We start from the raw sequence: 24,144 nt of genomic DNA on the forward strand, positions 1-24,144 counted from the left end.
TTTCGGCAAAGGAAGAACTACTGATTCTCAGTCTTTTATTTTCCTCTCTAGTTTTCCCTCATTCCATAAGTAGCAAGTTGTATGGTATGCCACGAAATCGGAACATGAATACTAGCAAATGCGTTTAATATGTCGAATAAATCAACTTCTTAACTATCAGTACTATCATTTTTTAAATTTATTTTTATAAAGTAGTTGCACAACAGTTAATATTGTAAACAGCATATACAATGATAAAACAATATTGATAAGAACAAAATAATCCAACTAATCTTAGTTATCTTTAATTTAATAAAAGCGTCTCTTCTGGTTATTCAATACATTAATTGAAATATATTATGTACGTATAAAATATAGCCGGTTCGCTATATAAAGAAGGCACAGTATTTCACGTCATGTTTCTTTTGCTTAAAATATATGCCTATTAAAAAAATATTTGTATATTACTTTATTGTTTATTCAATGTGTACACTTAGAAAAAGATCCGAAATGTAAGTATCTCGTTCAAATTATTTATAAAAAATAATAGGAAAAGGAAATTCTTGATGGAAAAGGTTAAAAATATGATAGAGAGTATAGATGATGCGATAAATGTATACGTTTCTTTCAAACTTGTTTATATTAATTGAAATTTACCATGAATTAACAATGTATGTTAAGAATATTCCTTTTTTTAAACAATTGTAACTATATGATAATCGTAACAATCTAAATTACGCACCAATATACTGTTGGCTCTTGATTTGGATTATAATTTGATTTATACAATATTAGATAATCGTAATTCTTCTTTGTTGCTACTAATATAAAAACGTAAGCATAAAAAGTATAAATTTCGCATTTAAATAAAGAAATATAACTACTAATTAATATTCAGTTTTTTGAATTACAATAATCTGTTAATTAAGTGATCTCTAGATGATCAGTCTATTAATATGAAATCAATAAAAATTATTTTACATCATTAAGAGTTATTAATATAATATCTATAATAATTATATACATCACATATATAAAGGTGTAAGACTGAATTTGAGTTTATTCACTTCAATTTTAACACAATGGAATTTATATTAGTCATTATATTGAAAAAACCTTTATTATTCTATGTTATGTGATATAATATCTCTAAATAAGCTACCACATATGTAATTGTTTCAATTTATTTAAAAAAATTATTAGTACTTTTCATAAAAATCACTTGTTTTTATTTTAAAAGGAATAGCACGGATTATCTGAGACACACTGTATATTTATAACTGATTGATGAAATTAAAATTATTCATACATATATATATTATATACATGTTTTTATAATTTATACTATTTATGAAACTTTTATAAATATACCTATGAATATAAAATATACATATGAATATATTTATAATATTTATTTTATAAATATAAAAATAAATATAAAAAAAATAATTGTAACTATATTATATTTTTGAAAATAAATATATATTTTATAAATATAAACATATTTATAATATATACATATAGGGTAGATAGTCCAACAGTGAACCAATAGTCCAACATTATGAAATTATTGCGATATTTCATAAATGCAACGTTATCAGATTATCCTGCTATCATACAGCGACTCGCATTTGACCCCCCCCCTCCTCCCTCTCTTCGGCTGCCCAGTCGACTGGCAAAAGGTGGTCATGTAATGTCACATTTTAAGAATTTTGAGTTGCAAAGTAAGTTTTTTCCATAAGTTTAAGCGCATTTTTCATGTTTTGGTTGTTATCTATCATTTTTTTCATTGTGCAATAGTTTTGTGTACATTTGGCTTTATTATTCTGTAAGTAATTCTTTTTCTGTTACATTATTTTATCACATTATTTAGGAGATTATCGTGGAAAAGGTTAGGTGATCTACAATAAATCATTTTGATGTAGTGAACAATAAATCGTATATTGTAAACCACGTAACCTTTTTTACGATAACAAAATAATAATTCATTATAATAATTATTTAGAATACGGCACCTCCTCCCACCTGAAATCTCAGTAAAAATATACTCATTTGACGCGTTTTCACTTAAAACGAAAGAAAAACGCGGTGGTCGGCCTTGTGAATCCCCACCACCTTATAATTATCTATTTTATAAACATTTTAAAATATAGCAAAACTAAAATAATCCCAATAATTCGCAGTATAAAACATATAGTTCATTATTAAAAATAGCATGGTTCATTGTGTAACACTCCTTGCACACAATGAACCATTTCCTATTTTTTAAAATAATCGAAATTGACTAAACTTCAGGGATAACTTAAAAGTTATTATTTACAATATGTAATCAACTAAATTCATCAGCTGTATGCAAAAATTCAGACCTTCAATAATTGAGAGAAATACGAGCCTATGAAATTTACATGGTTTATTGTTGGATCACTTATCTTATACATATATAAATATAAATGTATTTATAATATAAAATAAATAAATATGTATATATAATATAAATGTATAATATATAAATAAATAATATATGTATAAATAATATATAATATGTATAATATAATATGTATAAATAATATATGTAATAAATAATAATAATAATTTATAATATAAAATGAAAACAAATTATAAAAACTTTAAAATATTATAATAAAAAAAATTATATAATTAGAGCACGTTTGATAAGTTATAAGGTAATATTACACAGTGTAGTGTGTAAAGCCCTACAACTAGCACCAGGTATGTTGAGGCCCATAATGCATCCGGTTATGAAATCATAAAATGTTAGTAAATCAGATGCAAACTGAACATCAAAACAATAGTGTAGTTTAACAAGAATATCGAAGGCAATTATTGGATCGTCACCAACTGAAATTAAATTTTCATCAGTCTTTATATAAAATTGTCCTTCCTTTGTTTGTCCAATTACAAAGCACACTAAAAACGGTTGGATATTTTTTGGTTTTTGAGACAAAGTTTCATCTTCTTCATTATTTACAAGTAAATCTTCCATTGTCTATATTAAAAAGTAAAAACAATGTACATGGCTTATAAAGTATCTATAATACGCATTTAAGTTAATATATGATATTTTTTTAATTACAATACTCACATGAATAAACTGTAATAAATTTCGATTTGGAATTTGTTTAAGGGAAAAATTCGATGCTTTAATTTTTACACCTTTTGAATTGTCTTCTCTCTGAAATTATAATTAATATTATTAGATTTATATACTCACGCTCTTTTTATAAAAATTATTCCGAAATCGGAAATTATTTTTGAATAGCTTACAGATGTTTTCGTTTTTGCATAGTTCGGAGAGGGCAACAACTCCGGCAACAAAATCAAAGCTTTGAAATTATCTGTAAAGTATAAAAAAGTATCAATTACACACAAAAGAAATGCACAAGTTATAGAAAAAATCGAGTTCTTATTCAATAATAAAAAATAATATTAAACTACTCATTATCATACCATCATCAAAATCATCTACTTTTTGGAGCAAGTACTCCTTTTTCATATGGCAGAATTTCAAAATTCTCGGCACATAGTAAGATGAAAATTTTCTTAAAAATGTATCATTGTTTGGAAACATCGATATAAATTCCCTATGAATCTGAAATAATGAATGAAATTCTGAATAATGTAAATCATTTGAATGAGAAAAAAGTTACATATTTGCAAATATTATTTTTCATACTTCAATTAACATACCATTTCTCCATTATAATCTTTTAGTTTTGGATATAATCTAAATATATCATCTATTGTCATCTGTTCGGAATTTTTTATGCTCCTTTGCCTGTTAGGTCTTGTTTCATCTAATAATTGTATAATACTCGGTTTATTGCTATCACTGGGTATTTTGAATATAAGCTCACAACACTGAAAATAATAAATTGTCAACAATAATTAAATATTTTTATAAGAAAAAAATCTATAATTATGTATATAAATTGTACTTGAATTAGGATTCTAAAATGCTGATTTTCTTTACAAATGTCATAAATACCTTTTCTTGAAATACTTCCTCATCGAGATATTCTTGTTTCACAAATTGTGACCTCTGTCTTTTAACATTAATTTTTTTAATTGCTGGCTTAGTCGATGCTCTTTTTTTCTTCGTGGGATTTAGTTTTACTCGCATATTTTGGAAGCGATATTGTATAAAGCCACTGTTTGTCGTCTTATCATAAAAATGCTCCTAAATATGTACATAAATTTTGTTAAACAATAGTATCAATATATGAATTACAAAAATACAATACTTACGTAACCTTCAGGCGAGTGTGAAGATCGTAATTTCGGAAAAGCATTGACGATTTCCTTAGCCAATTCTGTTTTTAATTGGCTAGATGGATACCTTTCAAACAAGATTCGAAATAAAAACATTATAGAGTAATATAAACAATTAAGTCATGAACAACGTATTTTATAAATTTGAAAAAATGTGATAACGTACATATCATTGCTGAGTTTGACTATTTCAGCACATACTATTCTAATAAATTCTTGACGATCGGTGTTTCCAACAATACCAGAATCAAGGACGCTTAATAATGATATTTTTCTTGTATGTTTAGCATCATATGCTTCAATCCAAGCTCGAACATTTAATTTATTTTCTGCATCGTTAGGCTAAATTTATTCAAAACATATACTCTGAACATTTTTATATTATTTATTTATTTTCGTAAAACGAATTACGTATTTTTTAAATATACACAATATAATATCTTTTTAAAGTTTATAATAGCATAATTAATACCTGCTGAATATTTATATTTTGTGGATGCAGTAAAATAGGGACATTTTGTACATTATTTATGTCATCTATTGTAGAATTTTTTGGTTGCTCAACTTGGACGATTTCATTACCAGCAGTTGACGCGATTGTAGGTATATTATTTTGAACTCCATAGATAGGTCCATTAACAATAAAACAATTCTGTATACAGTTACAATGTTAGAATTTCTTCATGTAACTGGTTACACATATATTTATTTCTAATGATTAATTTAAAAATACCGTTGCTTTTGCTGCGTTAATCAAATTCAATAGTCTCTTTCTCGGTCCCGTTTTTATTTTGAGTTCTTTTAAGTCAGTTTCCGTCAGCGAAAGAAATGCTTCGCCGTCAACAAATTCATCTGCAGTATACACAATATTTAAAAAGATACGAATTATATGGTTTTTTGAATCGCTGACTCTTAAGTGAATTAAGGAAACTAATCCGAAGAGTGAAAGATATTCAGCTTTTATTTAATTATTTTCTTATATGTCAAAAGTTAATTCATTTACTAAAACTGTTATTAAGGAATCAGTAACGCAATTCAAATCAAATTACATACATGTATGTAATTTGACTTGAATTGCGTTCATCGTACAAAAAATTTCATTGAGTCATGCCAAAGCGGATACACATTTACTAAATCGATCTAATATTCTTCGTAGTGAATATTTAGAACTAAATTGTATATTACAGTAATGTATTATTATACTTTTATAAGATGAGCATGTACATATAGTTAAACTTGAATTAAATTTAAACATTTTAAAATCAACTTTGTCTATGGGGTTCTTTTACCAACTTTAATTAAATTAATCGACTCGCAGAAGTGTCAATAGCAGTTTAATATATCAGAAATATCAGAATATATCTCTGCTCTCTTCCTCTTTTGAGACAAACTGTGTTTACACACTGTATTTAGTTCTCACATTGACAATCGTGATGATTGAGTCAACCATCGATTAGCGTTAATCGGAGTTGATGGAAAAAGTCCGGATGCAGATACAATAAGAAATAAAGAATAATAAGAAATAAACGAATAAGGAATAAGGAATAAGAAATTTCATCTTATCAGATATTCAGTTTCTGATAGGTTAAAATTATTGTTGCTATTTCTTACTCCTTCTATTGCATCTGTCCCTGTGACATATTTTTATAATTCACCTTGCAATATTTTCAGAACCTCATGTGGCACCCCTTTAGTGAGTAAATATTCTTTTAACGCAGTCGGACTATTTAATGTGTCCTGCGAAAATAAATATTAATTTGTACAAGCCCATCCTGCAATTGCGCAAGCGTAGTTATAAGTGGTTATAGTTGTAAGAATTGATCAGTCACAGTCGAATATTCTCCTCATATTCGACTGTGATTGGAGAATTCTGCGCTTAAGATGCGATTTCACAGGGATATGCACATCCAATATTGTCCCTATTATGACCCTTTAAATAGGTCGGAAAATCATATAGGGATCTAAGAGGATATTAGCCCCACTCTCACCAATATAAACTAAAAATAGAGCAAGGAAAAATCTAGATTCCAATATCTCGCCGTAAACGTCTCTTATTATGTTTTCTTGGAGAGTGAAATATCGAAATATCGGAAAATGATGTGTTGATACTTAACTTATGCTGGATTTGTAGATCTCGAGTACAAAATTCGTATATGTGTATTGTGCTCGAGAGATACTTATTCTTTTAAGAGATTGAAAAATTAGAAAAATAATTTACAGTTAGTAATTTAGTTGGTAAAAATAATTTACAGTTTAGTTGGTACTTAAAATAGAGGGCGATTTATATTCGAGTGACGAGTATTTTGCGCAAACGCTATTTAATGTACATATTTCGATGTATAGTTCGATCGCATCAAATTATCGGAGATCGGATATAAGCTACGTTCGAAAATATTGCTCAACTGCCCTCACGATCGTTTTGTCTTTGTTGTTCATTTAATGTTAAACAAGGATAAGATGATACATCCTAAAAATATTATTTCGGAGTTTGATTACGATTTTGTCAAAATCCTACGAGAGAAAGATATTAATAGTATAATTTCTGCTTATATATGTACTGTCTCACTCTATAATCTGAATTAAAGTATAGAGTGAAATATAGAGTGAAACAATATAAGTTAGAGTGAAATAATATATATACAGGAAAAAATTATATATATTCTCCTCTTTGCTAGGATTTTGAGAAAATCGTTGATCGTGGCCAGACTCTGATAGGGTCTCGATGCATCCGAAGTATCGGAGGCAATCGGAGGCATCCGAGTGACGTTTCCGAACGCAGCCATATCCGGATGTGGAGAAAGCGCTCCGTTTTCAGCTATGCTGATGAGAGTGGGGGCAATTAGCTGGATATGCATATCTTCATGAAATCGCACCTTTACGCAATTGTAGAGATAAGGGCTCGATACAGATGTAAAATGGATATATATTTACGTATTGTTATAGCAGTCATATCTGTTTGTTGGGAATTTATATGGAAATTCTCGTGTCTTTCTCGAATTAAATAAATGATGCTTACCTGTGGCAAAATGTTCGAATTCATCGCGTACAATGTATGCATAATCAATCACAATCACATGAAACAAACGATCTACACTTAATTATCTTACAAAATGCGTAGTCTATTGTCTCTCGGAAACGAAAATGGCACATTGTCGAGTTTAATCGCTAAAACATGTTACGAATAACCAAGATGGCACCGTCTCGTTCATAACAGCAAACCGATTGTAGCGCTCCTAGCGATTGAGAATTCACTCTATTGAAGTGACGTTCAATGCATCTTGCATTGAATTATCAACCGATGCTTAAATCGCTTTGATTGATCGAGTGAAATAGCTACCCACTCATTACATAAAAGTAGACCGATTAATTCGAAAGGAGTGAAAGTTCACTCTTAAAGATTCATTTTTGAGGTAGTTGTCACTCGCTCTTGTTAAGAATTTTCAGTAGGTATTAAAAATATAGAATGAAGGATTAGTTCTTAGATTGGGACATTATTTATTTACATCGATCTCTGAAGCTTTTGCTCAAAAATATTCTTCTATTATTATTATTATAATAAAATAATAAATATAGAAAGTATAAAATACTAATAGGAGTATCTTCTTAAATTAATTAACCATCGTAATACAATTTCGGATAGACTATGATATTTGAGTTAGTACAAATCACTTTTTCTCTTGTCTAAAACATCGACGAAATATTATTAAAGATGTTCCTGGGCAAATTTTTGTGATGTATCACCAAAAAGGGTCCTGAGGGCTCGCAGGAGGAATTGAAGAACGATGACATTATCGACAATTGATATAAATTTGCGAATATTATAAATATAAATATTTGGATAATATATTATTAAATTTATGATTTTTTGTTATATAAAAGCAGCATAAAATAAGCACATATATCTGTAATGTTATAATATTTTATATACTGCCGCAAAATTACAACTTTTTTCTCCACAATTATTATCTCTATTGATAATCAACTCGGACGATAACATTAAAATCATAGTTCTAACTAAAAGTTCTAAGTAAAAGTCGCATATAAATTGAGTTTTAAATATATACATATATACATATCTATAAAATTGATATCAATAAAATTAGTACTACGTTATCAGTTTCTTATTCTTAAATCTAATTACTTAAATTTTAGCATACCACTTCCGGTGATACCAAAGCTGGCTATCTGTATGTAAAACGTACAATTATTTGTAACTATGATTTCTCGTAAATTTTACGACTAGCAAGAAGTTATCTAAAGATATTACATAAAGAAAAGGTAATGAATGTTATGTCGTTTTAAGTTTTATTAAACTTCTTTTAAAAGAAAAACATAAAATTGAACAAATTATTATTATTGTAACAAAAAAAGTTTTATCAGAATCTTAATTTATTTACGATTCTAAATTTAACACATTTATTTCTGTAAAAACTGTATTGTATAATAAAAATAAAATTTTATATAAATTCCGCAAACAAATAATAATTGATGTTTTTTATTTGATTATTTTTTCTCTCTTTTTCTAAATAAATGAACCGTGATATAATCGTATTCGCAGAGAAGAGAAAATAAGGGAGAGAAAGAGAAACATAATTTACTTACATAATAAAATTAAAACTTATACTGTGTTAGTAAAAGTACGTGATGTAGAATATATTAAATCGTATTTTAATGATATGATGCAATACTGATGACTGGACGTGATGACTGAACGTTTACTTCTTATAACATTTTACTTGTCATGGTGAGATGTAGTTTAAATACGGTGAAAGGAATATTAGTTATACGCTTAAACATCATGCACGGATAGACATGTGTGTACATACATAATGTAGTCTGTATCTACTTATTACAAGAATTTGATGAAATAATTATAGTTGCTGAGAAATTTAAATCCTAATTATTTTATTAAATCATCAGAAAAGGATGTTATTCCTCTCGCAGAACGTGCGAGATTGGTAATCGAAATGAAACATTGCTTATGTGTTTTCCTTTTAAATATTATAGAAAGCGACAGTATTTCATATACAAGACGGTCATGAATTAATGGGAACAGATTGAAATTGTGCATCAAATTATAAATATATATTTTTTTAAATTCACAAGTGACGAATACGCATAATTCATTTTTAATTTTAATTTTTAATTAAAGATGACAAAGAGATGGATTATTTATATTTTACTCCGTAAATACGGGGGATGAATTACGTCTATAAAAAATTCTAAAAGCAGCTTGTAAATTCGAAATTTGTTTTGAAATATTTTATGAAATTTAAAGTAGCCCATTATCTAATTATTCTTAGAGGAAAGCCCTCTATTATGAGATAGACGCCTAATATGAGATACCGGCGTTTCTGCTAAACTAATAAGCACTATCTATTGGTTTCCACCATGAATTTATTTCTCTTAGATTAAAAACTATTTAATAGGAAATTCATTATTAGACCATGCTTATAGTCACTGTAAAAAAAGATTTTAGAATTTGGATGTCTTCAAGGTTCATTGAGATATGTTTTAAACCTTGTTTATTATTTAATAAATAAATATTTGGCAATAAATTCTTCATGTAGTGATAGAGTAAGGTCGTATTAATAGAAAAATACGGGATATGTTGAATTGTTTAATTACAGAAGTTAGATTTAATGATCATAAAACCATAAGGCATGGAAATCGTAATATGAGATACCCAAAGTATTTCTAATATGAAATAACCCATGCTCCTATGTTATAGTGGAAATCGTTGCTAAAGAGTAAATGTATTATTGTACAATAATAAAAAATACAATCGGAATAAATGTTGAGTGCCTATTTCTGCGATACTTGATTCCAACTACCTGTAGACGAGTTCTGGATATATATATATCTATCGCATACTCATTTTTCACGCACGCTGACTGTGTTTGTTTGCATTTTAGAAACATGAAATAAAGTTTTTTAATTGCAATACTATGATATACTTTGCGTTTTATTATTGATTTCTCGGGGCATCTCATATTAGGAGCACAATTTTTTGACTTTGCGATCTGTTCATTTTTTATATTTCTTTAATTTAAAAAAAAATAAAATTTGAATTAAATTTTATATAACGTTATCTTAAAGCTTATCAAATTTCCTTCAAAATGACCTATTATTTTTTTAAATTCTGCCCATAAACTTTTAGCATTTATCCAAAATGCTCAGTATCTCATAATAGGGGCCTTTCCTCTAAGTACGATCCATGCAATTAAAAAAATTAGTATCAATGATGCTTGCTATTTCATTTAATTTAAACGAGTTACTTGCAGTTTTGAATATTTTTAACTTGCTTCTTCTATCACACGTTGCGGAAGAGGAAATGAAGATAAGTAGTTACGTCGACAAAAAATATTATTTATTATTTCGGTATGTGTGCTTTACATGAGAACAAAACATGTCTCCGATAATTACAGGAACGAACAGCAATTCAATCTCGCATCTTTAATTATTTAATATTTGTTTTATATCATTTCTTTCGCACAGGTATTTATATGTGTGTGTGTGTGTGTGTGTGTGTGTGTGTGTGTTTTTGCAAGTGTAACACTTGTGTAAGAAAAAGATCTATGTAAAATGGAAGGACTTTACATAAATCCATAAATTTTTCAAAAAAAAAGTAGATAGTAACTCAAAAGATTTACACAGACGTACACTCATACACACACGCACTTATTCACACTATGAGTCAGTCAACCTTCGAATTCGACGCTATTAGGTCCGATCACTCTATGTCTGCACCTTTTGCATCTCAAATAGAGTAAGCGCATTTTGCTTTGAAATAGAGAAGAAGAAAATAGATAAATATATAAGAAGCAGTAATTGAATAGACTTAAACCGCTGCTTCGCAGAAAATACTGTGGAATATTTTATATGTTGAACTTGTTATGTGGAAAATATATAAAAATAAATATTCTTCTTTCCAGCAAAATTCTTAATCTTCATACATATATATATATATATATACACATATACATATACATATACATATACATATATATATATATACTTGCAACTATATCTCATTAGTACCATTTGACATACTCGTGATGTTTAACATATAAAAGCAACAATAGTAGCTTATTAAATTTTAATCCATTAGAAAGGAAACAATAATAAAAATTCATAGGCAAACAGATCTAAATGTAAAAAATTTGCTAAACTTGTAAATCGTTACTGAAATTTTAACGAGAGACAAATAGAAATGCTATGACTTCTTTTTGTTCCGTTATGTTACAGGTGTTCGGTATAAAGTAATTATACATTTTGTCAATCTGGCACTCCTTATCTTTATATATCATTTCATATCACCTTCTTTTGCACGTCATTCTTAACATGATCGAACACAGCAGTCGATTTTAATCTTCGAAAAATTAATTCTGAAATACGAAGCATATTGCGCTAACGTTATCAACAATCTATCTATATTGTTCTAATTTAATCGCTGGCTAATCAAAACTATTTGCAATCTTGCAAGATATATATGATGGTCCTTCCTGTACTTTCTCAAGAAAAATATTACATATAATATTGTACTATAATAGAACTCTTTCTCGATCTCTCTTTCTCGCTCTTCCGACATATGGAAAAATACGACTTTTTCCTCACTGAAGAAGTTAATAATAACGTCTATTCTAATTACTAATTATAGTTATTACTTAATTATATCTTTTCCTTTCCTTATTATTCTTGCTTTATTCTTATTCTATTTGCTATCGATTCACAATTAGAAATCATTAATATTACCAAATATACGCAATGTAGATGCTCGGTATTTCATCATTACATAGTGAATATTAAATACAAAATGAATAATTAAATACAAGATATACGTGTTTTAGAACAAAATAAGATTTTTAGATAAATATGAATAAATATCGCAAGATCCTCTACTAATAAAAATATCTTTTAATAGATAATTCTACTTTTTGTTTGTTTCTTGGAGAATTTTTCTCATAGAAAAAATTGTAGAAGTTATATCAAATACTTTCGTGACTTTTTTCAATAGTACAAATGGAGAGAGAAAACTCAACTTACATTTAATGATAAAATTAATTAATTAAAATTAAATAAAAATTAATTAATTAATTAAAATAAGTTAATCAATTATCCAGAAAAACTTTGATTCATAGATTATAAGAAACTTCTGAGGCAATATATGCGCGTTATTTCTTTATTTTGTATTAGAAATTTAGAAATTGAAAATATTATTTTATCAAAAGAAAAAAAGTTTCTCTTAAATATTTTATAATTACTATTAAGAGCTTCTTTTAAACAATAAAGTTCTTAAGTAATCAATAAAAATATCATGTTTATTTGACAAATATTTTTTATTCACGGAGTTGCGTAACTTGTAAAATTTCAATAGATACAGATTTTGTGTATTGTAATGAAAATGATAAATTTCATTCGGCTCTCAGGAATTTCCTTGTATTATCAATCAATGTTTAATTAAGTCAAGACTGCTTCGTAATCAATTGCTATAAAACCGATAGAAAGAAAAAAAATTATATCGCAATTCGCTTAATCTCTAATTATCCATACTCATGATTAATCCACATCTATCACACTCTTGTGATTCTAAATCCACATACGTGACAATCAACATTCAACATGCAGGAAACATCACATTGAATTTGATATATGTATGATAACCTATTGTATCTATATCTTTTAACTACGTTAAGGGTGTCTTTCCCATGTTGCGCTTTTTTCGCAATACCATCACTTTCGTGAAGGTATACGCGAACGCGGAGCAATCGCGCGATCGCTCGTAAAAATTATAGGAAAAATCTCTAAAATTCTAATAAAACAAAGCAAGAAAGAATCGTCGACACACTTGCCCTTTTTATACAAGACTTTACAAGGCCATAGTGTATTTCTATTTACGCTGACATTTTTCGGTACCTACTTCCCTTGACACGTCCTTCATTACATTCAAACGTATGTCAGAGATTTAATTATTAATGAAAATTACATGAACATGTTAGAAGAGATAATTGTCATTTTAAAATATTAAATACGTATAATATATAATTTAAATTACTTTATGGCTAATTATAAGAAGTGATCGTCTTAAATATATACGATTTATAAATGTGAATGTACTTCTTTAATATATTAATATTTTTATTAAAAGAATCAATATTCAAACTAAAGTTCAGTAATTTTCATTTAAGAGCAAGCGGTTATCAACAATTTCTACAAGTGCAATTTGTACTCACTACTTCATATACTCACTACGCAAAAAGGTGAAATTTTATAAATAAAATTTTGTATATAAATTTCTAAATATTTGACAGCTCACAACACGTGTCACGATCGAAGGAAATCAGCTTGCTGTACATCAGCAAAATGTTTTCTAACTGCCATCCCTATGGCTGATGAGAAAATGGCAGAATTTCTTAACATGTCTAGTTTTATAAGTTCTAATTTAAGTACCTACAATCACTAACGATAGTGTTATATTAGAAAGACGAAACGCGGAGAATATTGAAAAAAATAATTTAATTGCTTTAGTATATGGAAGCTCGAGTTGCCTCGAGTGAAACAGTATCATAGAACATGAGAAGAAGTCGATTAGTTCAAGTGTATTCTACTAATCAAAGAGGGTATTTTTTTTAACGATGAATCACTCTAGTCGAATTTCGTTTAATTTAACTTTTGCAGATTAATTATCGCTAAACACATTTAATTATCAGTCCCTATAATCGTTATGCAGCCGAAATTATTTGGGTCCCAAATGATTATTGTAACTCGTTTAAAATCTTTCACGTACAATTCCGTTTTTCGCCTTTCTTCTCTTCTTTCGAAGCCGTTGACTTCGTTTTAATTATACATTTTACAAATCATCAGTTTAACGGCTAATACTTACAGGTGTACATATGTAACAATTAATCGCGTATCTACGAGGATCAAGCATTCCTTTCGCGACTCATTTGAATGTGGTTTTAGGCCGTACTTGAGCACTCCCTGTTGAGAAACAGAGATTGCGATTAACTTATCGCCGATCATTTAAATTCCCGCGAGACTTTTCCGCGAAATGTAGGCAAAGTTTGATTGAACAAGTAACGAAAATCATATCGATATTGATCGAAATGAAAAATGGAAAAAAAAAGTTATAATCAGCAAGTGGCTAGTTTTTTAATTCTTCTCGCACAGCGTTTCTTTATGAATTTAAGCGTAATAGACCGATCATGATAAGCAATCCGTCTTTTGTTAAGTTATTAGCATTAACAATACAATATTAAATAGTTAATTAAGAATCGAGTAAACTACACACATACAAGCAGATACAAGATTGATTAGCATTGCCGAAACGCTGATACGAATAAATTTCCTGCTACGCAGGGTAGGGAACTTGCCATTGTTGTTTGATCCACGTTTGAAGACACGCACGCACTTCCGTGAGATTGTCCCTGACACTTACAATTAGACGTTAGAAGTGTTAGAACGAGTACAACACAGATATGTAAAGGAACAGGTCGTTGCATAACTCTTAATTAACAGCGTTCTCAACGAGGTGATCAATCTTGCCAATATCCATTTCATCTCGAGAGAAAAAAGCCTACTTCTCTCAAGTACATTCATCAATCATTTTTTAGAGAAAATTTTTATCTGCGATTGATTGACCTGATAATTTACAATTGTGCAATAATTAGCGATGTGTACGCTCGTCTTAAGAAATATTTCACACACGGCCCATATTATATATAATATGAAATGTAATAAGTACGACATTTTATTTTCTAAAGATCCACAGCATAAGTTTGAATCAATAGTTTCGATTGTCAAGATTGATTTCAACGTATTTGCGTACACATGTGTATTGTTTGCATGTTTATCTGTTTGTCTGTCCGTTTGTCTGTCTCTGTGTGTACTTTGTGTGTACGTATGTGTTCGTCATAATTAGACGTAAGACAATAGTGAAACAGACCCAAGTCATGCTCTACATTAAGGTGCTAGCGTTCTGTATCGTAGAAAAATCGTAATGGCTCTCTATTTGAGCGAATGACATGTGTCTAGATTTTACTATAATGTAAGAATTTTATTGTAAGCTAATTTTTTATTGTAAGCTCGAACTCCGTCGAAAACTTCTACAAGATTTTCAGAAACGTGCATGAAATGAGCGAAGGTTAGCACATTCGAGTATGGACAATTTAATCCTTTGTCCTTAGATTTTTTAGACTTCTAAACGTAGAATATATAAATATAATTAATATAACATATAAATATAATTGTACATTTATTCACATTTAATTACAAATTTAATATTATTTATTTTTCAAAATATATGTAATAAATAAATAAATAAATAAATATCATAAAATATTAAACTTAGAAATATATACATATATAAAGTAAAAAAATGTCTAATTAAAAAGTTAGTATTATAAGATGAAAAACATATTTAATAGATATATAAAATAATCGATGATAAAATAATAATTTAAAGAACAAAAAATTAATTCGTTATTTGTAATTTCATTAGTAAAGATCACTACTGACAGTGTGATTTAAAACTAACGTCACGAAATAGAAATTCTTATTTCGAATTTTAATAAGTATTAATCGATCTAGAATAGTCAAGAAGAGAACAAGCAGCAGCGATAGTGATAACGATAACAACGGCATTGATAACTAATGATCGTAATAGTTATTAGGTCACTTCTCGAAGGCTAGTAGAAAACTTGTTTATAGAATGCGTTCAACTACTATAAAGGAGAGAAGTCCTCCATCTAAAGTATAGATGATTGCATTCGTACGAGAAGATTGTCCATGCGATAATCTTCTATGAAGAAACTTTCGATAAAATACATTTGCTCGAATTAATTCGTGATTTTTCGTCAAAAGTTTTGCCGATTTCCTTTACCTTCGCTACAAATATCTTTTTTACTTATACTTTCTGTTTACTTACGTCGTTTGCTAAGATCATATCTTGAATCTATTTTCTTGTTCTTTTAACATGATTTGTATAAATTATCATTTGTTCATGAAAAAAATAAATTAAATGAAAATTTAATTGAGTTACAAACTGCACGTTAATTAAAATATTAACTTCGAATGCGTAATATTATTAAGATCACGATATGAATATTACGTAACACAATAAATAAAAGGTGTAAGCTCATATGGGGTCATGCATAATTGGTTTTATAGCAAAGTTTGAATTTGTGTCGTTTAATATATTTTCATGATATTTTCATGATATTGGATATGTTTCTAGACCGATTACCCGTGAAATGTTCTTTTTCTACGATATATCTGACGTAGCCCTCACGAAGGCACAATCGTCTCGTTTATGAGTTTCTGAGTTTACGAATTATGCGAGGCATATCGCTGGCGTTCGAGGCGTTCAGAGACTGACGTAGCAATTATAAGACGTGTGAACAGCACAACCGTAATTAAAGTATTCTTTTTCTTCTTTTCGCCGATATGCTTTCTTGCTGTGTGTTTTAAGTAAAAAATTACTTTCTTCGAATGCTTAGGCGCTCGCGATTTCGCGATTCCTGCACATCTTTTCGATCAAAAGTCTGCCATTTACGAATTGCAAACGAATCCTTAAAGGAATCGTAATATTTGTCTAAACTATTGATCTTAAAGACCCGGCATTAATAGTGAATAAATACAAGTTTTCATTAAAAAAGTTAGAGTTCGATATTTCTTACAGAGAATACCTATATTTATAAAAAGGTAGAATTAACGAAAACATATACGTAGAGGAAAATAAATTTACTAATGTAACGAAATGAAGTTACTAGTGTAAGAACTATGTACGTATATCGTCGTCAAAAATTTCGTTTCAAAGGACTTGTGAAAATAAATTTTCGATTGAACTTTCGTTGACATCCCTTAAACATCTACATCGTTAACACTGAGTTTTAATGATATGGGACAGTAACACTATATTTATCCTTAATCGTATCATTTAAACACATGTACATTTTGATTATCCTTCGTTACAGTTTCCCCGCGGATTGTAATAATATATAATATATTTATATATAGATATGTATGTGTATACCACGTCCCGGGATCGACGCCGTAATCTTCATGTTATACACATACATCACATCACTTACGTATTGTGTCGTGTGTTCCTCCGTCTGTGTATGCATCACACTCATTGTCAGCATAATAATAATAAATTTGTGAACTTCAATCATTTAAGACATGACTCATGGATCATATCGTGAGAATGCTGCCGAATCATTAATTAATTCTGTTACGATATTATCACGTTTATGACCTATCACTAATTACTCGGGCGGGGTAAGCGCAATAATTCTGGACAAACCATTATGTCCCTAATTTCGTCGTGGGACATTATAGGATTTAAACATTCACATTAACGCGTCCCGAGAATCATCGTAAATCATCCCGAAGCGATAAATTAAGCTCGTGAATTTTTGTTACATATTTCTTTCCACGTCATATCTGCCAATTTTTCTCCGTTATCTTTTTTATTGCCAATCGAACGGCTCGGGACTGCTTCGTGGAGTCATAATGATCTTCGGGACGCTACGTAAAACGGGACGTCAGTACATCTGAGAAACGTCGAAGTCTCGCTATCAGTCTACGAGCTACAAAAATTGTGCGACTTCTAAACACCGAGTTTGGTTGGTTATTATTCAAGTTGACCGCGAAGTTACTTCCGGGAACTCATCCGCTCGTCTCGCCACCACCTCAAGCTAATTACTCCTTTTTTTTTGTCATTAGCTCGGCCAGCGAGCCTTGAAACGATTGTCTACCATTAAATAGTTAAAGCATTAAGTAGTTACGCCGATCGAGGCATTCCATTGAATTCTGTTTCCTATAGTTATAGTCCTATAGTTATATCTTTTCTTATAGTCATCAATTTTTTTTGAAACGCTATGTATATACAAAAATTCTGACTCTATAATTTCAGATTGTAATAATATAGTTTATGATTTGCATTTTATAACATAATATTATATTAATATAATATTTGTACGAATTAATTACTTTACTTACATGTGAAATGTAATGTAAGAGAAAAAGGATAATATAATTCAGAATTATTTGAACAAAGAAATTGTAATTGTATAATACTACATTACTGCAAACTTCTGATCTGCATTCCAAATCAAATATCTACTTTAAATAGAAACGCGAATTCTGAAAGCGCCTCGTCGGCATATAGAAAGATCAAACAGGCTTTATATCCCTGTTGACCCTTAAATATCGATATTTGAATTAGTACGTATGAAATTCGATCGAATCCCTGACTGGATCAACCAGATGAGACCGCCGCCGGCGGCAGATGTCGATCGAGTTTCGCTTCGCACAATCGACATATTTGTCAGTATTGTATTTGTTTCGGGAAAAATGGACCCTTATCATTTCATCAGGATACATGGCTGCTTCCACTTGTTTCTGTAGTTAATCATCGAAAAATAAACTTCCCTTTACCTTTCCGTATTCTTTGTTCCGTATCCTGCTGCTTCGTACAAACAAGACTTGCGCAGGTACACCTTTATTGCTAAAATCATCGCGAATGCCTATAAAACACTCGTGAATCTCGAAAGACGCTAATCGAAGGAACTCGGTTCTCTCGAATCTATTTTCCTTGTCCTGTCTTTCTTTCTCTTCGCTAAAAAAAAAAGATGCGACGACGTTGACGCTGACATCGTCCCACAAATGTAAGTTCAATGAAAGCGTTATCTTTATAATTTTTAAAGTTGATTGTCTTCTTCAATAATAAGTCCTCTGAAGTTGATTGTCTTTCGGTTATATGCTACGTATGATTATGGATCACTTTCAATTAAGTTCGTCATATGCGAACTGTATTGCTAACTGATGTTCTTTTTGGAAATCATCTTTTATGCATTGCGATAAACAATCTGAAGTTTCTATGCTCCGCGACATTTGTTTTAAGTTTATATTTAATAAAAGAAAAAATAAAATCTTTTATTATAATTTTCGATAATATATATTTTGACTTTAAAAGTATATTATTTTTCTATCACACATTTGTATTTACAAATGTTAACAAATAATCAAACATTTAATCGATAAATATGCTATTCATAACTTGTTTGTTTGCAGTTTTAGATTGATTAAATAATCATTATAAAATACATTTATCGATTTAATACCAGCCAATTATGAGTGCCGATTAACGGTGTGGTCCACTTGGCGCTACAAATGTTTTGAAACTTCTGATTGACCAATCGGAAGAAAAAAAATTTACTAATTGACCAATCAAAAAATACTTCGAAGCATTTGTAGCATTTAGTGGACCGTAGCCTAAATTAATATTCGTGTATAATATAATTTTAATCGATTGAGGGTTGATTGTTCCACCTTTTGGTAAATTTTACCTGTTGGATAAGTAGCAAGATTATCCAATTACATGCGCAAGATTACCAGATTTACCTCACAGATAAAATTTATCAAAAGAACAACCGGCCTTGAACGAAATAAAAATATTTTTCTATTTGAACACTACACACTATTGTAAATATAAAAAAATAAATTATAATTGAAAGGTCGCAGCAACACAAAAATATTGAAACTTCATCATCGCGAACTTCATTTGCCTTCTGGAACAACGTGAGCATCGTCGCTATACTCAAGGACATGTAATAATACAGAATACTGTTATCTCACGTAGATCGAGATTGCGTTGAATTCGATCCAGCCAACATTGCCACGTAATCAGCCACGATTTCCATCAAGAGATGATCTTGACGACGGGCTCGTCCTCGTCCTTGAGCAAAAGACTCAATCTGAGATCGAGCTCGCCAGCCTCGAGGGCCCATTTTTCCCTTAACCATCATGGTGAATCTGCGTTGTGCGTGCCGAGGGTGTGGATCGGGAAGAGCGGATACCAATCGAAGATGAATTCCTTCGGTGGCAGCAGATCGAGATCCACTTCGGCGCCGCCCAGCCCCTGGTTGCTTTCGAAGGCTTGCTTCTTCTCCCACAGCATCACCAGCAAGTGCCTGCCCTGTAGAGTGTCGCAGCGTCCGTATTTCAGCGTCTGCCGATACTGCGGAGTCTTCGAGTGTCGCACCACGCGGGTCTTGCGCTTCTGCAGCCACTTGTCGCCGTCTCGTTCTCGTAAGTACGTCTTCACGTAAGTGTCTATAGATAAAGATAAAAATTTTGCCGTCGAGACTTGCGAAAATAGTCTTAAAATCTATCACTTTAAGTATATCTATAGGTAGAAAGAATTTTTTTCTTTCGTAAATTTTTAATATAAATGTAGATCAAAGAAACATTCTATTTTTATAATACATAAAAATAGAAAAAATAAAAAATTTCTGAAAAAGGTAGAAATTTTATTATCGTATCATTATAATAATATTAAATTATTATTAAACTTTTTTACTAACTAAAATATTTAAAAAATCAAACTATATAATAGTTTGTGTAATTATAAAAAAATTATTTTTACAAAATATTTATAAAGACGATAATTTTACTGTAGCTTTGACCTTAACAAATTAGCGGATGTAGGTCGTTGTGATTAACCGGCACGCTGAACATTGGCTCGGAAATTTGTTTCTAAACGCTAAAGTAATGCATGAATAATCAAGACCGAATACCCGCACGCTGTAAAAGTAACGACTGTGGAATTAACGCTCGCGCGAGGATAGATAGATGGGGAGGACCTCAAAGATACTAGGTTGCGAGAATTTTATAGCAAACAGGAACGAATAACTCGAATTAACAGCGACAAAGAGAGAAAGTACACTCCAGAAATTACCTGGTTCCTCCTTCTCCTCGGGACAAATATCCCTCGCGCAGATAACTTCGACCTCGAGAGTTCCCTTGCATAGATAGAAACCCAGCTGTACTTCGCCGTTCTGTGCTCCTACAACGTTTACAATCGCAATTAAATGGATGCAAAAGTAAAATTATAATAAGAAAAGAATTCCAATAAAATAAAGGTTGATAAATATTCGAGATTTAATGAATCAAAAGTAAATATCTATTTTTATTAAATAAAAACATATTTCTGAGAAGAAATACGTATACATTTAATTTTGTCGAATCACTCAAAATACTATAAAATTAAAATAAAACGTAAAATTTGCGAATACAAATAATTTACTCTCGAGGGACGTATGAAATTAAAACAAATATTTTACCACTGATTATTTTAAATCCTTTCGGCAGCAACTGTCCGCGACCCAGTTTCAAATCGACGCCATTTTCATTTCTCGCCGACTGACTGCAATAACAAAAGTTACGCCATACAAATTCAATTATGTTTAACTTAATGAATATCAATGTAGGATGATTTGGAGTTTCCGTTCCTTTATCGTTACATGTATGATATACTCTGAACTAAAATATCAACGATATGATGATATATAAAGCAAGCATAATTGATGAATCGATAATAAATACATTGAAAATGTAAATAGAATAGAGTGATTGATCCATTTTAACTTGTCACGAAAGATGGATCGCGTACCTCCATTTCTCGTCTTCGTCGGATTCGCTATTTCGATCGTAAAATCTCTCAGGAATCTCCATAACGCTGTCTTTGCGCTCACCCCGCCCTACAAGTTGAAAAATATCTTCTCACATTATTGATCACATTGGACTGACTGCAAACTGTATGGTATTGTATGAGCAAACAGAAAACTGTTTCCTCAAGATATTATTTATTCATTTTAAATAACAATATTCGTCTAAAAAATTCCCAATAGTTACAATTGACATTTCTAAATTTAAATGATTGCATATTTCCATACAGATTGCAGTTAAGTTATGTCTGAATGAAATTTACACCTGCCAATCAGAAGAGTCAATACTACGGGCTTGTATTATCAAAAACTCAATATTGCAACAGATTTTTCAGACAAGCTTCTACTAACAATACGACAATTGCAAAGCATCTTCGGTCGTGTGAATTTCAATATAATTGCAATAATCTACATTCTATCGTTAACAAATACATTTTAATTTCTTTAAATATTTATTAAAATTTCTCAAACAGTGTACAGAAGCTTACGACAACATTGCAGCACTATTGCGACATTCTAATAATAGTGATATTGTAAACATTGCAATATTGCTGCAAGTTTTTGTGTTGTATAGGTTGCTTCAAGCATCCTATACAACATTTATTATTATATAAATCATCTTATGTAAATGATTTTTTTAAATAAGCAATTGGGATTATACTAGATAATATTTTTTCATCCTTAATTGATCGTATATAATGATGAAAAGTAATGAAAAGATTATATGTGTTTATGTTACTTTTATAATGGAAAATAAATAAAAAATACTACATATATGTATGTATTACTGTCTTATATTAATGTTTTACATTACTGATAATCTTTATCATATATAAGATCTTTATTATTTATGTTTCTGATAGTTTTTATTATAGTATATAAGAATATACAGTAAGAATTTCTATGCAAACGATTCAATCAATATCAATGGAACTGCTAATCGAATCGTGAAATTCAACAACCGAAGCTTCTTGAATTAAGTAGATATATGTAATAAATTCCAAACGCGTTCTCTACACAGAAGTAAGATACAAACTTTAGCTCCAAAGTACCAACGATAGCAGGGAGTTTCAACTCTACGAAGAGAGAAGTTCAGTCTCGATAGCTGTAATAAGATAATTAAAAGCTCGAAGAGCTAATATATAGTTCGTTCTCATTCTATTGTTATTTTCTTCTAAAGTTCTCATTATTTTTACCTCATTATTTGTTATTATCCTAATTCTGATCATTCTAAATATCTTTTTTGACAAAGTTACAAATTTATGGATAACCTAATTATTAAACATATAGATTTGTGTTTAAAATTATATTTTCAGTCCATTTGTTTTCAGTTTTTCTGATATAAGAAAAAGTAAAACTTTTTTAGTTGCTTATAAATAAAATACTTTCCTATTTATTTCTACAAAGCATTATTGTTTGTCTCAAATTTTTGTATCTTTTACTTTTTATTTCTTATAAAAGAATATTAAAAATTTTTTGTCAAAAAATTCAATAAAAATGCTATTTTATTTAAGTATCATTTGTACATTAATATTATGATTTCATATAAATATCGTTAAAATATTTTTGTATCTAGATATATAACATTCCTTTTATTGTACAACATATTAGAACAGTTCTACATAGTAGAACATCTTAAATATACATATATGCATAGATAAGAATAGTAATAAATAAAATAATTAAAAGATAAAAGTAAAAAAGACAATTTCAGAATTAGTAGACATAGTATAAAAATAGAATCAGTAAAAAGATAGTCGTATAGTCAGTACAGAGACAGTTCGTTAAATAGACATCTTAATAAAAAGGCAATTTGTCAGATGTTCGTGTCAATATAGTGCTAAAGACAATAAAGTGCGACAATACAACGATGGCATTCAAAATCTCTTACCTAAGATCATGATTGTAGGTAGCAACAGTGGTAGCAGTATAAGTGGCTAGCGTTCAAATTATCTATAAATGCTAATAGTGTGCTCAAACAATATTCTAAAGCGCAACTTGATTCAATTGCAAGAAAATTTAGGAGAGAGAAGCAAAAAGGAATTTGTGAAGGCTTGTAGTAAGGAACGGAATGTGGATATTTTGTTTGTTACTCACCTGTCCGCAGATGATTCGAAAAATTGCTCTATTTCCGCAATGTATTAAATAAATAAATAAATAAATAAATAATGTGAACAAATGTGTATGAATGTATTCATGTTTAGGTGCTCTTTTATCATTTGTGAATTTATTTATCTGTTTATCAGGTATGAAAGTCAATATGTGTGAAATTGTTAATATTAGAATAACTAAAGATGCAAAGTTGATGTGTACGTGTATTTCTAAACTATTAGAACATATAAAATTATAATATTGCTGGTTA

The 24,144-nt window shown here is 29.5% G+C and overlaps 2 protein-coding genes across 5 annotated transcripts in view; both read right to left on the reverse strand.

The window, feature by feature from the left end:
* Nucleotides 1-600: 600 nt before the first annotated feature.
* On the reverse strand, nt 601-7,523 carry LOC105150940 (hypothetical protein). Its single transcript, XM_011064336.2, has 12 exons — nt 7,286-7,523; nt 5,925-6,006; nt 5,003-5,121; nt 4,742-4,921; nt 4,436-4,611; nt 4,246-4,336; nt 3,986-4,177; nt 3,688-3,858; nt 3,448-3,589; nt 3,265-3,335; nt 3,083-3,172; nt 601-2,986 (listed from the first exon to the last, which is right to left on the reverse strand). Exons 1-12 carry the CDS (start codon nt 7,325-7,327, stop codon nt 2,657-2,659), a joined length of 1,686 nt encoding a protein of 561 aa, XP_011062638.1. The 5' UTR covers nt 7,328-7,523; the 3' UTR covers nt 601-2,656.
* Nucleotides 7,524-10,617: 3,094 nt separating this feature from the next.
* Nucleotides 10,618-24,144, reverse strand: part of Fife (regulating synaptic membrane exocytosis protein fife) — a 173,474-nt gene continuing 159,947 nt past the window's right edge. For 2 of the 4 annotated variants that reach the window (XM_087402721.1, XM_011064335.2), the window contains exons 20-23: nt 21,728-21,815; nt 21,399-21,481; nt 21,014-21,121; nt 10,618-20,388 (exon numbers count right to left, since the gene is read on the reverse strand). In XM_087402721.1, coding sequence (XP_087258847.1) covers nt 20,078-20,388; nt 21,014-21,121; nt 21,399-21,481; nt 21,728-21,815 — 590 coding nt within the window. In that variant the 3' untranslated portion in view covers nt 10,618-20,077. Of the gene's footprint in view, nt 20,389-21,013; nt 21,122-21,398; nt 21,482-21,727; nt 21,816-24,144 lie in introns of those variants that run through there. The other 2 variants (XR_015544060.1, XM_087402722.1) reach the window with 1 other exon arrangement.

The sequence above is a fragment of the Acromyrmex echinatior genome, chromosome 2 (assembly GCF_024713525.1).
Source record: "Acromyrmex echinatior isolate Ae372 chromosome 2, ASM2471352v2, whole genome shotgun sequence".
NCBI lineage: Eukaryota > Metazoa > Arthropoda > Insecta > Hymenoptera > Formicidae > Acromyrmex > Acromyrmex echinatior.